At 38.8% G+C, this 14,766-nt stretch overlaps 1 protein-coding gene across 1 annotated transcript in view; it reads left to right on the forward strand.

Moving 5' to 3' along the window:
• The window catches only part of USH2A (usherin), a 596,134-nt gene that overhangs the window by 444,339 nt on the left and 137,029 nt on the right, over window positions 1-14,766 (forward strand). Inside the window, 3 exon segments of the mRNA XM_030557510.1 lie at window positions 2,067-2,093; window positions 4,840-5,004; window positions 9,725-9,730. Coding sequence (XP_030413370.1) covers window positions 2,067-2,093; window positions 4,840-5,004; window positions 9,725-9,730 — 198 coding nt within the window.

The raw sequence follows: 14,766 nt of genomic DNA on the forward strand, positions 1-14,766 counted from the left end.
TTTTTTCTTGTTTATCCTCCATAAAGGATTAAGCTTAGGGGGGAACAATTCCAGTTTGTATAAACAAAAGGATATTTTAATATGTATCTGCCAACAGACCAAAAAAAAAGGCATTTCTAGAGTGTGGGCTCATGAGAAGGCTTGAGATATAGCACAGATCATGCAGTTTATTGTCCTTAATTGGAACCTGGCAGTTTCTCCACTTCTGAATCAGTTTTCGGGGGGCTGTATTTTGATGAGAAAGCTGTAGGATAATGTCTTTGTAGCATTCACAAATAATTGTTTTCAAATTTGCCTCCAGGTGCTGTATGACATAAATTATAATTTTCACCCACCAACTTTTTAGAAGGTCTTTCTGATAACAGCTCTATCCAGGCTGTTCTAATGAAGGTTATACCACCATCACCATTATGAATACCGTCTTCCCCCACCACCTCCAACAGTTAGTAACTCAGCTTCAGGCTGAACTTTGGCACAAAATGTTACAGTCCAACATTTATTCTTTTTTTTTAATGCCAGTCTTGAAACACAAACCAGTATGGAACCCATTCGTGAACTCCTTGTTCATTTTTCTTATTCAGTCATAATTCCCATTGCAATCAAGGGTGCAGTTTTGCCTGAGTAAGGCAACTTAGGATTAATCCCTATGTGAGAGCATTTGATTTCAGTACTAGAAGCATGAGCTCTTCTCTCACCATGCCATGCACTTTCCATCTGCCCACTGGTTTGGTAGTGGACTAATCACTTTGTTTTGAAAACCAGTTTCACTTTTTTAAAAAACAAATCTTTCTTTCTTTCTATCTTTTTCAAAGGTGATAAATCAGCCTTCCAAAAAAGTACATAATGGCTATGTTGCTTAATAGCAACTCTGACCATTCCAGACAAGTAAGGGACAGTGCCGATGAACCTTATGGGGGTTTCTATTCGGTTCTGAACTAAGAGGTTGATGGTTGTGATAAGGGGCCTGCGGGTTAGGGGCTACACTACAGAGAAATCCTCAGAGCTGTCTGAAAGAAATGAAAAGACCCTTTAGGTGCTTCTGGGGGAAGCAGAACTTATAGGTGCACATGTGGATTATAGAGCTACTGCATCAATCCAGACCATGACAAATGAGTAAGAATTATCCTGAGGATCTGTGATCTTCAAGCTAAAATTCTCTAATAATAAATACTTAGCTGTATAGCACTTATCACCTGTTGCTTTAAGGAAAAAGCACTATTTACCTGATTCACAGTCCCAACAAATCTGTGTCTTGGTTATTGTGTGTTGTATTGTGTCCCTAAATATCCAAGTCCTGTTGTCCTTGATACAAAAGACTCCCTCTGCTATGAAGAAGTGGTGGTCTAGAGAGACAATAATTCAATATATATGATCCCTAATTAGGAATTTATTTTCCACAATGATCATTACTGGTAAGAAATACTAACAGTGTTCCCCTCTTTTACCATTTTATTGTGAATCTCAGAATTTTGGTATTTTTCTTAAGCTCCTCACTCCCAAAGTCAGTTGATTATGTGAGAAGCTTAAGATTCTTTTTTTTTTAAGTAAATGTCTAGCCCTCATCCTTGAGGAGAAAAGCTTAAAATATGAACCCTAAAGACTCTAACATTAGAACCCCCAAATTACTTGTTTTAAATCTCATAATGTTTAAACCAAACTTATAATTTTGGGCATGGTGGGGTTGGCTTATGATATTTGGATCCTTGAGGTGTTGATACTATAATAATCAAACTCCTAATAACCTAGAGCTGATCAAAATTAAGGTATTTCAAAATTTTGTTTTATTCTCTATGGAGACAAAAATTGAAATATTGAAATATTTGTAGAATGGAAAATTCTGAAAATGTTTGATTCAGAAATGTCCTGATTAAACGTTTCTGATTAAAATGAAATATTTCAACATTCCTGAATCAAAATGTTTCATTTTGGTTTGTTTGAACTAATCAAAACCGTGTTGAGGTCAGTTTGAAAATTAATATGTCCTCCTGAGGTGCTTCAGTGCCTCCTGGGAGTTGTAGTTCTGGTGCCTCATGCCAAGATTCTCTTCTGTTGGTCAGGCTCCCCAGCTGGACTATATCTCCCCTAAAGCATGGGTCCTGTTCGATCCTTAGTGCGTTAAGCAAAGAGATAGCTGTCATATAAGTGGGGGCTGAACTCTGATGGGCCTCAGCTGTTGGGTAGTTCCTCTGTCCAGAGGAAAATGTGTAAACCACAGAGGACTGAATCCCCATCTGTGCCAATCCAGAGGATGTGATTCTGTTACAGCTCCCAACTACAGAGTCTGGCTCTTTAGCTCAGCAGTGGACACTCAAGAATCTATAGCTGTGGAGGCCCCCAGTTCAGTCCTCTGGTGTGGTGGCCAAGGTGCATCTGTTTACACAAACACAAAACTTATCGTGTAATGTAAGTCCTATGTAGACGCTGCTGCATATAAATCTGTCTTAAGTGGTCATAGTCCTTGTCCGGGTCGTCTGGACAGGGGTAAATTTCACCTGAAAAGGGACCACATGAAGGACGTGAGCATGGCTGAAACAAATTTATTAAAGAATTTGGCAAGTATTTGCAAAGTTATTTTAAATAATATTCACTTAGCTCTAGTTGTATCTGTTGTAATATAATAATAATAGTGTACTTGCTTTTTAAAACACTACATACATTGAGCCCTATCTAAGAAGTAAAATGCTCAACCATTATACAAGGTTTTAGACATGTGATTCCGATTGACTTTAGTGAGAAATGTGACTTGCAAACCCATAAACCCTGCACAATGCTTTGAAAATTTACCTCGAGGGTCTGAGTGAAACTCTCAAACACAAAGTCATTCAGCAGTATGGCTAGAAATGTTGGCTTTGCCATGGTTCTGCAGTGTTCAAGACTGGAAGAGTCACAATGGTATGAATAATGGTTGAAGTGCTAGCCTTTCTTTCTTTTCTTTTCTTCTCCTCTCTTCAGCTTTCTCTGTATATTTTCCTGCTTTTGTGAGTTTAAAGCAGATCCTGGAATGTTACTTGAGTGTAGGGAGGTTTTTTCGATAGTTGAATATGCAGTGAATACAAAATAGCCATCTACAGAATGTGGAATTAATTCAGTGAGTCAGATGAAAACCTCAGAATAATAATGGTGACTCTACAAGTCACCTATGAAGTTATTCCTTCATAGGTGACATTAATTCTCTCTCTGCAGATGCATATTGCTATGTGTGTTCCTCTGTTTATACCTCAAGGAAGTGAAATAATAGTGCGCTGTTATTTTTATTCTGTAAAGATGTCAAGTTTATCTCAGCTGCTATTGTTTGAGTGTAACTGTCCTTGGTTTAAATTAATGCTAATTATGATGTCACTGGGCATTCTGACAGTGGCTGTGTAATTGGGCTATGGAGATTTTTAAAAAATATATTGTGGGAATTAGTAAGTACTAGACAATTTTATATACAGATAGGAGAACTGGTATGTAGGCAGTAATCCTGCACTTCAATCCATTACTTAAGTGAGAATGTCATTGGATGTACAGAGAGGGAGAAACACAAAACAGCCTAATACATGTAAAGTGGTGATCATAATTGTGCTAGAATATGAAACTTTAATAACATTTTCATTCTAAATATCTATGTGAAAATGTTTTAACATGAGTTTTTTTAGGGGAGAGGGTTTCTTATTCCTTTTAGTGGCAACTTTTGAGATCTTTCCTTTGAAAAATAGAATGCTGTTTTTAGTAATGCTGGATCTGATTTGGAGGACAATACTCATGGATACTGCAGTGTTCTACAGACTAGACGATTTTTTCCTTTAGTCCTCCTATCTGTATATAAAATTCATTTTCTTCTAAACTGGATAGTCTGATGCTAAATATTGAAACCAAGGACTGAATGTGCCCTTGTAGGCACTATGTTGGATATAGTGCAGAATCACACCCTTTCACACGGAGATCCAGAAGCCTTGAAATCCTTCATACTATACACACTTCTTTTTCACTTCTAGCTTTATTCGGACTTGAAAGAAATTCAAACTTAGAAAGAGCCGCAAATATGCCTTACTAGACCACATTCGAAGTCTGAATGTTTTTTAAAATTTCATCATGTTTGAGTTATGTGACCACCGAAAAAGATAAAATCAAACAATTTTGCTAACGCAAGAAAGAAAAGATACATATTTTTCATTTCTTATCGAACTCAAAGGGCTCAACACATTGTTTTTGGTTTTCTTTAATTCTCCAATGAGGAGGGAACAATTAGAAGACATTCAGACCAAAGGAATTATTTTGTGAAAGTTATTAACAAATGAAAAGATTGGTTTACAATGGAATGTCTATCTCAGCTTTGGCAATGGTGCTAGTACCCGATGCTATAATACATCCTAGAGTCATAGAAGCTGGAGAGAGGAAATATTTACTGTATTAGGTCTTCTAATCCATTCCCCTGCCAGGGTATATTTATTCTATATTAAACTCGACAAAATGCTAGAAATGTTCTGTAAGGAAAAATCTTATATTAGCATATACCTAGACTGGATGATCTAATTGGTCTTTTATATCTCTAAGTTTTTAGGTGCTTTGTCCAGTCCATGTAGAAGTTCATTTTCCCAAATATTATCAATTTTTTCTAGTTTACTACTTTTTTGGCTATTAAAGATTTGTTAATTTGACAATTTAGAGGGGATTTTTGACACTTTTACTAATTCCACTCTATATGACCAATATAACAAGAAACTACTGGCGACTTCTAATTAATGTGAATATCAGCAGAAGCTCAACTAAAAATAGACATATTAAATTAATTGTTGTACCAAACATTAATTATTCTATTTACTGTAGATCTCTTTCAAATGGACTGGGCATCACCAGGACCAACCGAATGGCATTATTCTTGGATATGATCTCTTACGAAAGCCTGGCGGCGATGTACTGCCAGCCCAGCAGCTACCAATGAACCAAAGCAATAGACCATGCCTATCACTGGAATGTAAGATACATGAAAACATCTGTGGAGGACCGTGCCTATCATCCAGAGTCTAAGGTACTTGCAAATTGCTATATTTAACTTAGTGTCAAATGGAAAATCATATATCTAGAATAAGAAAATGCAGAGTGGAAAGCCGTGACGCTGAAAAATATTTAGGGTCTAGTGGACAACAACTTAACATAAGCTCCCAGTGCAATGTTGTGGCGAAAGGCTATGTGATTCTTGGAAGTGTGAAGAATAGTGAGTAGAAATAAGGAGGTGATTTTTACCTCTACATACAGTATTGTTGAGAATGATACATACTGTATCCAGCTCTAGTGCCCACATTTAAGTACCTTTACAGGGAAAAAATATGAGGTACTAAAGGGCTCTTTAACCTATGGAGAAAGGCATAACAAGAACCAACTCCGGAAATTAAGTTAAGCCAGACAAATTCAAATTATGAATGAGGCACAATTTTTGACATAAGTGATTAACCATTGGAACAAACTACCAAGGAGAGTGGTGATTCTTCACTTCTCGATGTCTTCAGATCAAGGCTGGATGCTCTTCTGGAAGAGATGTTTTAGTCAAAAATAAGTTCTTGGGCTTTGCAGGATCAGTTCCATGGGTGAAGTTTCTGTGGCCTTTGTTGAAAAAGGTCAGACTCGATCACTAATGATCCCTTACAGCCTTAAAATCTATGGTTATATGAACCCTTTTTCTCTGAGAATTTTTCCCAGGAAAGTATAACTCCTCTACTATAATTTATCCTAATCAGAAGAAATCCTGTAATTAACTAGCTAATGTATGTGTACCACTGGTTTGAGTGGATACAATCAGAACTGCTCAGAGGTGTGTTAAATACTTTATACTGCAAATAGCTAAAGGAGATACTTCATTAGCTCAGGTAGTAAGGGGCTGTGCTTTTTTGAAGTATATGAGATCTAAGTCCTTTCAGCACTGTCACTATGAAGTTCTAAGTAGTCATAGTGTGAAGCATAGAGACCATAGTGAAGTTTCTAGGTTTGCAATTACACTGTAGTACACATGTCTATTGAAAAAAAAAAACCCTTTGGGGAAAGTCATGAAGTGAAGCTTAAAGCTTTGTGGTGTATATTTAACTCTTTATCATTCATAATAATTTCATGACAAATATTAATTTATTGGGATGATTAGGTGCCTTTCAAATTCTTCCTTGATTGAATGACTTGATTCTGCTTTACAGCAAAGCTATTTAGATTCAGGTACAAGTGGGTGGTTGTTTACATGACAATAATGAGCAACTCTGAATGGAAACTATCATGATTTATCAGGAATATTTTAAATATGGCCATTTGCAGATTAATCAGTTGCTGGTCAGGAGTTTGGATCAATAGTGCAGCCAGACAGCAGGAGTCTGTAAATGGTTTTTATTGACAAATGAGGTAGAAAACCTTTAGTTTGAGGGTAAGATTTAATGTAATGAAATAATGTTGCTATTTGTCAACAGCATCATCTGCGTTCAGTGTCTAACGCTAACTGTGTATTCACAAGATTCACCGTCAGAGGAGACAGTAATTAAGAAAGTGAGTTATTTGAGGGATTCAGATCAAAATATAAATTATTCCAGCTGACATAGGTTTAGCTTTGGATTCAATGGGAGTGCCATGCACACTAGCGTTTGTGAAACCTTACTGCTGCTTATGACCATGATTTTGTTCAGAAATGTAAATGAATTTTATGGGGGGGGTTATTTGTTAATTTTTAGAAACAAATGTAAATATTTAATAAGTAGCTATGGATTATTTTAATACTTCCAGGGATGATATAAAGAAAAAAATATGTATCTACCCCTTACCTATGCTACTTACACTGAATTATTTGCGGTTTACTTTGTTTTTCTTCACTCAGTTTTCACTGACTTTTAGGTTGGAAAATTTCAGTCTCCTAGAGAGAGAGATACAAGGTGGGTGAGGTACTATCTTTTATTGGACCAACTTCTCTTGGTGAAAGAGACAAGCTTTCAAGCTTATACAGAGCTCTTCCTCAGGTCTGGGAAAGGTATTCAGAGTGCTGCAACTAAATACAAGGTGGAACAGACTGTTTAGCATATGTAGTTAGTACATTCCAAGGTGAAGTGTCTCAATAACACTTTGCCAGTCATAGGATAACAAGGAGAGGCGAGGGGTAGTGGATTTGTAACCAGATATAAGTTGTTGTAACCAGATATAAATCTGGTGTCTTTATTAAGACCATGATTTTTAGTGTCTAACAAAGTTATGAGTTTAAGCTCCCAGGCTCATCTTTGGAAAGTGTTGAGCTGGTTTCCTTTAAGGACAAGGACTGAGAGGTCAGATAAGCAGCAATGGCTTTTTGAAAAGTGTTGGCCCATGGGTGATGTGGTGGTTTTCTCTTTTATCATTTTTCTGTGTGAATTAATTGGAGTGTAATGATTATTTGGCTTCACCCACATAGTTGCTATTGGGGCATTTAGTGCACTGGATGAGGTATAGCATATGTTGTGATAGACCCAAAGAAGAGCTCTGAGTAGCTCTCTTTCATCAACAGAAGTTGGCCCAATCAAATATATTATCTCACCCATCTTGTTTCTCTAAGATCCTGGGATCAACATGGCTACAACACTTCAAACAGTCTTTTATAAATACTTGCATTTTTTATGTTTTAAATACAGCTTTGTTAGTTTTATTTTTCTGCTATGGTGTTCATAGCAGAACTAACTGAGCACCTGACAAACACTAATACATTTAGCCTCATAACTGCTTTCTGAGGTAGTTACCCTCCTATGACAGACAGGACACTTCATGTTTGCAAGCACTACTGTTATTTCCTGAGTCCACTCCACCAGAGGCTGTATTACTTATTGTTTGCACTTTGGTAGTGCTCAGGATTCCTAGAAGACTCTCCTTTTTCTTCAGGATTTGGTCCTATTGAGCTAGGTGCAGTACAAGCATTTATTACTATTAGTGTGGGATTAGGGCCCTGGGAGTAATTTAAAATAGACAGTGACAGAGTGCTAGCAGCCTAGAGCTGACCCAGCATTCTGGTCACTAAGGTACTAACCATCGCTACCCCCTAGAATGGATTTAAGGTTGGGGGAGGATGCGTGCTTATTGGCTTAATTAGGCAGGAAGCTGATAAGCTAATACATATGTTCACACTGGGATAAAAGATCCACAGCATGGCAGCAGCTGGCCCCTGGCAAGATGACTTGGGCTGGAGGATTTGGGGCTTCAGGGCTATAAAATTGCAGTATAGGCATTGGGGCTCAGGCTGGAGCCCTGACTCTGAAACCATGAAGGTATGGGTCTGAGAGCCCAGGCTCCAACCCGAGCCACAGTGCCTACACTGCAATTTTTAGCCATGGGTGGGTTTTTTTTGTTTTTTTTGTTTTCTAATCGCAGTGTAGACATACCCAATGACTGCAATCAGCCTGTCAGCTGGGAACAGGGAAGAAAGTACAAGGGCGGAAGGCTGGAAGGGGGCCATAGGAGACAGGATATCGAGAAGAGGAGATCTTTCCCTCTCCCTCCCCAGAGAGTGGGCAAAGAGGGAAGTTTATTTCTAATTGTATGTCTCTGCCTGAGGTTGTACTGGTGAACTAGTGGAGAGGACTCCATAAATAACACAGTGGTGCTTACAAATGTGGAAGTGCCCAGGCAGTTTCAGGTGGTCCAAAGGGCAAAGACTGCCATGTCACATAGACCTATATAAAATATCAATTAATTCATGCAGGTGACTTGATGAAAATATTGTCCCCTTATCTTCTCTACTGTGGATACTCATCACAAACCAATGCTTGGCCTGCAGTAATACAGATTGCCAACAGTCCCGAAGGGCCTGTGGGAATCACCATGGGACGCTCTATCACCACTTTATACTTTTGAATACAGCTGGATGAAATTTTTCAGCTGAAACTTCTTGTGAGAAAAAAATGCAGGTTCAGGTTGATAAAACTTTAATTGATTTATGTTGTTTCAGCAAATTATTTTGGTTGAAAAAACAAACAAACCAAACAACTAAAAAAAAAAATTTCTGAAAAAGTCAAAACATTTCATTTTGACATTTTCTAAATTAAATGTTTTGATTTTTCCTGTTTAGAAATTTCCTTTCCTTTTTTTTTTAAGTTTTAAAATGCTTGAAATCAAAATGAAATGTTTAATTTCATATTGAATTAAATGTTTTGTTTGGCCTGAAACCTATAATTTTTTTTCCCATCTTTTCAGTTTGCCAAAAATTCTGGAAATTTTTGATTTGGGGTTGATTGAAAACAGTTTTTCCCTATGATTTTTTTTACAACTGTTAGCAAACCAAAAAATCCATGATTAGAACAGCTCTAATTTGAATGTCCAACTAGGGGCATGTCCTGCCCATTCTGCTTCTGAAATGCAAATAACACTCCCAACATATTGATGGCGTTCTGTTGCCTTCCTCTGAGCCAGGCATCCACATAAAGTTTGGCCACTGATGAAAGAGTGGGCCTGCGTGTGAATGAGTTGGGGGGACAATATCCACACAAGCCGGTTGGGGCACAGCAAAGTCTGAAAGGGCTCTGATTAAATGGGTAATGAGACTTTGAAGAAGACCTGTGGATTTTCAAATGCAGTTGTCACGATTGCTGTGCTACTGAGTTCTTCCTATGGCACCCTCAGAGGCTACCCTGTTGAAGCACATTTGAATCGTTCTTTTTCCTCTCACTCTCCTTCAAGTGAAACCTGGTTACTTCATACCCTCCCTCCTAAGCCAAAATCAGCTTTTCCCAACTTCTCTTGCTCCCTTTTGCATAAGGCTCAAGTACTTCAGCCAACACTGTGCCTCTTGAGCCACATCTGCTTGCTCAACAGCAATCAAATAACTTTGGTCACAGAAACCCCATGCTGAGCTGCGGTCTTCTCTTTCCTTCTCCTTCCACTCCCTTTCATATGGGCTTTAACTAGTGGTAATTGGGGCAAACATTGGCAAAGTCATCTCTGAAATATGGCATGGAATCTCCCTCAAGCAAGCTGGCTTTTCACTCCTTTTATTAATTGTATATTTTATGCAAGAGACAATGGGCCTGATTTTCCTCTCACACCAGTTTTATTCTGGTGTAATTCCACTGACTTAAATAGGGTTATGCTTGATTTGTACAGGTATTAAGTGAGAGGACAATCAGTCCATTTGTATGTAATTAAATTGGAGATCCAGTGGTATGTATTAATATTTTTCCTTAACTGTTGATCAAAGGGTGACATTTTGCAATATCAGTTTGGTTGCTATGGGACACTGGAACACAGGGGCTGTGTTCTTTGTTCCTTATACACAAAATAAGAGTGTTAAAACACAATTCCACCCCCAACAAAGAAGCCCGCACTTCAGTAATAGGAATACAGTGTGTCAAACAATCTTTTACTCTGTGTGAGTCACTGTTTAATTCTAAATCCATGCACATGCAAAGGACCGTGAATGAGGTAGTTTAGAGCCTCATCCAAAGTCCATTGAAGTCATTGGAAAGACTCTCATTGACTTCAATGGGCTTTGGATCAGGTCCTAAGTTTAGTCCTATTTAATTTGTTCTGCACTTGTTGAATCTTGTAAACCTGTTGAACTTATTCAATAAAAGTCCTTGGGATGGCATTTATTTATTTATTCATTAAAATATGCTCTTATGCCATCATTGGACAGGTGTGTGATGCCTGAATGTCAAAAACCATCAGGGCCGCCCAGAGGATTCAGGGGGCCTGGGGCAAAGCAATATCGGGGGCCCCTTCCATAAAAAAAAAAGTTGCAATATTATAGAATGCTATATTCACATGGCCCAGGGTAAATTTCCCCACTTGCCCTCCCCCCCCCGCCCTGGGTGGCCCTGAAAACCATAGGAAGACAAGCTTTACTGAAAAGCTGACTGTCGAGCTCCTGGCTTACAATACATCTGTGGTTTGCTTGACAGGAGGGGCCTCATTTGTATAATCACATATGAAATATACACTATGTGACAATACCTCGTTTTCAGTCCCAGGATTGTTATGCTGGTGTTTTCAGTCTGCTGAAGTTCATAACGCTTTCTTGCCTAGGTGTCATTACTAATGTGTGTTGCCCACACAATCCTATTCACACTTGAGATTTTAAAAGGACATGAGCCAATTGAACAAACATCCTCTGGAGTTCTGAGCTGCTCCACCCAGCAGCTAAGATACCTGAAGTGCTGAAGGTACTTCTTCATTGCCTGTGTAGCTATACCACCTGAACTGTCCTGCTGTTGCTATGTGCATCCTGAATTTAACAAAGCACGCAATGAGAGATTGTCACAATAAAAACAATTAATTAAACTAGTGGTGTATAGGGAAATAATTTCATTAAGCAATGGCTCATGAGTTTGAATAACAACAATGGTCACAGTGTACAGTTCAGTGCCTAAAACGAGGCTGAATGGAAGTGTTAATACAGCTGTAGTACTTTTATTTTCAGCAGTGACAAGCTACATAAATCTGCTGTTAATGAACTAATCAAACGTAGCTCTGGCATTACCAGGAGGTGCAAGCTTGCCCCTTAACTCATCGTAATTAATACATGAATGCCATTTATTCAAAACATTGTCAGGACTCATTTCTTTAAGAAGAACAGCAGCAAAAATAGTGGCTCTATACCTAGCCTCTTGAAATAGCTCAAGCTAACTGGCAGGACTCTTGGACATTAAGGCAGCATCACAAGGCACATTCCAGTCAGGCCACAAGTCTGTCAACATTCACGTGAACACTAGCAACAGTATTGCAAAATCCATTCTAGGTTCTCGCAGGCTTTGGGCAAGATGCTTTTGTCAATAACATCCCAAATGCAAATTATTCTACTAGGGCAACATAAAGCACTGCAAACAGAATTATTACTTGCAGGTTTTAAAATTCACGTCATTGTTAATTGTTCAAGGAAAGCAACAGCTTGGGAAAAGGAGTGGGAGGCCTCACTGGACTCTCACCACAGCACCAGGTCCCTGTAATGTAACACCAGGAGACGCATTTTCAGTTCCTATGGTCTGGCCAATGGATTGCAGGGAACTTATACAGTATTGGGGACCAATTAACCAAAAAATAGTAGCACTTACTAATAGAAGAGATTTATTTCCTACATGAGGATGTCATGGGTCAGTTCTTGCTGCAGTGCTTGCTCCACAAGGAGAAAAGAGTTTTTAACAAGCTCATAGCTCATAAGAATTCCATCTAGTCTTTTGAGACTTGCCATTCTCATAAGTGGCTCTGGAGGAGTGTGTGTGATGAGATAGATAAACATGGCTGCTCCCTGCCCTACACAACTGCATGCCTGAGCAACCAAGTGCTCACAGCTAGTAGCTTTGAAGGAAGCCTGTCCTGAGCAGAGGGAACACGATCACCACCTGCTGTTCATAGAAAATACAGCCCAAGAGTGATTTATCACTGTGTGTGTGATAGTAAGATTTTTACAGGCATCAATTTGCAAATGAATTAATATAACAACATGTTTAAGTACATCGACTATAGCTAAGGACACGCTGTCCAAACCATTGCAACTAATAACACTGTGACCTACTGTCTAGTCTGTACATGTGTCACAGCCTTCTGCAGGGGGGAATCTCAGACCTGGTCAAGTGTTTGGGCTACTGTGTCTGATTATTGCTAGGATCTCAAATTGCTGGGCACCATTACAACATCGAGTATGTGCTGCTGCACCTAAATATAAGAGGATGAGATAATAATAACCTTTAGCCATTACTTTCAGTGCCTTTGCTGATTTGGTTTGTGACATAATCCTAATGCTACTTGAATACATTTTATTTTATGGGTTGATAATGCAAATTCTTTGAACTTAATACCAATGCAAATAGTAACTGACTGTCTTGAGAGTGCTGCCAAAAAAGTGCTATTTCACAATTTACAGCTGGCTGCAGAGGATGTTATGTAGCTACATAATAATAGTACCAAGTACATCAATTGGTAACGCCAGATAAAGAAGTCCTGATGTATTTTAGCTCTGACTGGGGATTTTTTTTGGAAGCTCTGTGTAGGGTTTTGGAAGATCCTGACAGAAAGACTTGAGTCATTTTAAATAAGAATGTGGAGCTACTGAGGGTCAGAGAACATAGCTGGTTATCTGACAGGGGATTTCCCAAGGGAGTTCAGTTGGGAAAGAAGAAACATTAATAATTATACTTTACACTTACATAGCACCTTCCATCCAAGGGTCTCAAAACACTTTACAATCAGTAATAAAGTGAGGCTTACAATACTTCTTCAAGGCATGTGGAGTGGCTGTGCCCAGTCCACTCGAAGCATTGCTTGAAGGCATCAGCTGGACTATAAAATGGCTACTGCAGGATCCAGTGCTGGCTAATTCAAAGATGTGCAGTACTTCTATTTCTGCAAAGTCCAGGGGGATGCTATATGGATGAAGTTCTCACTGCTTTTCATCCTGGATAACAAGGAGACATTGACAAGCAACTGAAGCCTGTGAAAGAAACCAGAGAAACCAAATTAGGTAGATTAGAAAGAGAAGCACCATCAGAAGGGACCGCCAGTGGGAAAGAGATAGAGAAGGATTGAAGACTAGGCTTTAAGCCATCATATACTCAGATAACTAGATTAAATACTGCCTCTGGTATCCCAAGAGAAGTAATATAAAAAGAGGAGCAGAGGATACCCTTATGAAGTCTGAAGAATTTCTAATTCATGCAGTCTACATTGAGGCCAGTGATACACACATGGGCTGATTTGATAGAGCCAAGGATACTTTTAGGGATCTGAGAAGGTAGAGACACTGCAGCTAATCCTCTGGGTCCATCTGGTGACAAATGTGAGTGAAGAAGGAAGAGTGGCTTAATACCGACCAGACCTCCTGCAGTTTTATTTTTAAGGAGTAGTAACTACAGGTCATTTAAGTACAACTACATTTAAGTGCAGACCTTCACCTTTTCAGAGGTGCACTGGATGGCAGAAGGAGTGTGCCTATCACAACACTCCTTTATAAGGTGAAACCATCCTTTATAATGCCTCACTCATCTCTGTCCCTTTTAGGGCATTGTATGGTCCTGTGGTGAGAGAGAGAGAGATGGAGCCACTGCCTTTCTGCCTGGCTTTTTTGCTGACCATGGAAAGTCACAGGCAGTGGTTCCTTGCTTTCACTGCACTGCACTGCACACCACCATGAAAGCCAGACCAAATCTGGTGATCAGAAATTTACAAGATAATTGAGAATACAATTTATTTTCTTACATGAACAGTAAAAGAAAAGGTGTCAAGATAGTAGCACAGAGGAGAGGAGGTGGCAGCATGGGTTGTGTGTGTTTCTTCCAGGAAGGATATACATAGGGTTGTTATAAATGTTGTATCTACGATTTTATTTTTATCAGTTCATACCACTTAGTCCATCATTCCTCAGTTTTTTCAACAGTTAATCTAGGGAGTAAGTCATTCCACTTCTCTTAATTATTTAATTTTGTCAATCAGTAATGAATTTAAAGGAACTAGACAAACAAAAGCTCCTTTTGAACAGAGAGACACGTTCTTTTCTTTTCTTTCTCTGTTGTTGTGATAAGCTGAATTAGAAAAGAAAGGGATGATAGCGATTAAACACTTGTGCTGTACTGCCGACTGCATTTTCCTTCTAGCCACAAGGGGCAGCCATTCTAAATAATATAGCTGCACCGAACAGGTTCTCAGGTTACATTTCACTATGATTTTCCCAACTGTGCTGTATGATTTGTTATGTATACAGGATGCCGGTCTATCTGCACAGGAGTAAGCATACAAATAATTATTTGATTGTTCATGCGTATAATTTCCTCTACAGTACCTGGAGAGAAGACCACAGTTAAAAGGCCTTTT

This window comes from Gopherus evgoodei, chromosome 3, assembly GCF_007399415.2.
Source record: "Gopherus evgoodei ecotype Sinaloan lineage chromosome 3, rGopEvg1_v1.p, whole genome shotgun sequence".
Taxonomy (NCBI): domain Eukaryota; kingdom Metazoa; phylum Chordata; order Testudines; family Testudinidae; genus Gopherus; species Gopherus evgoodei.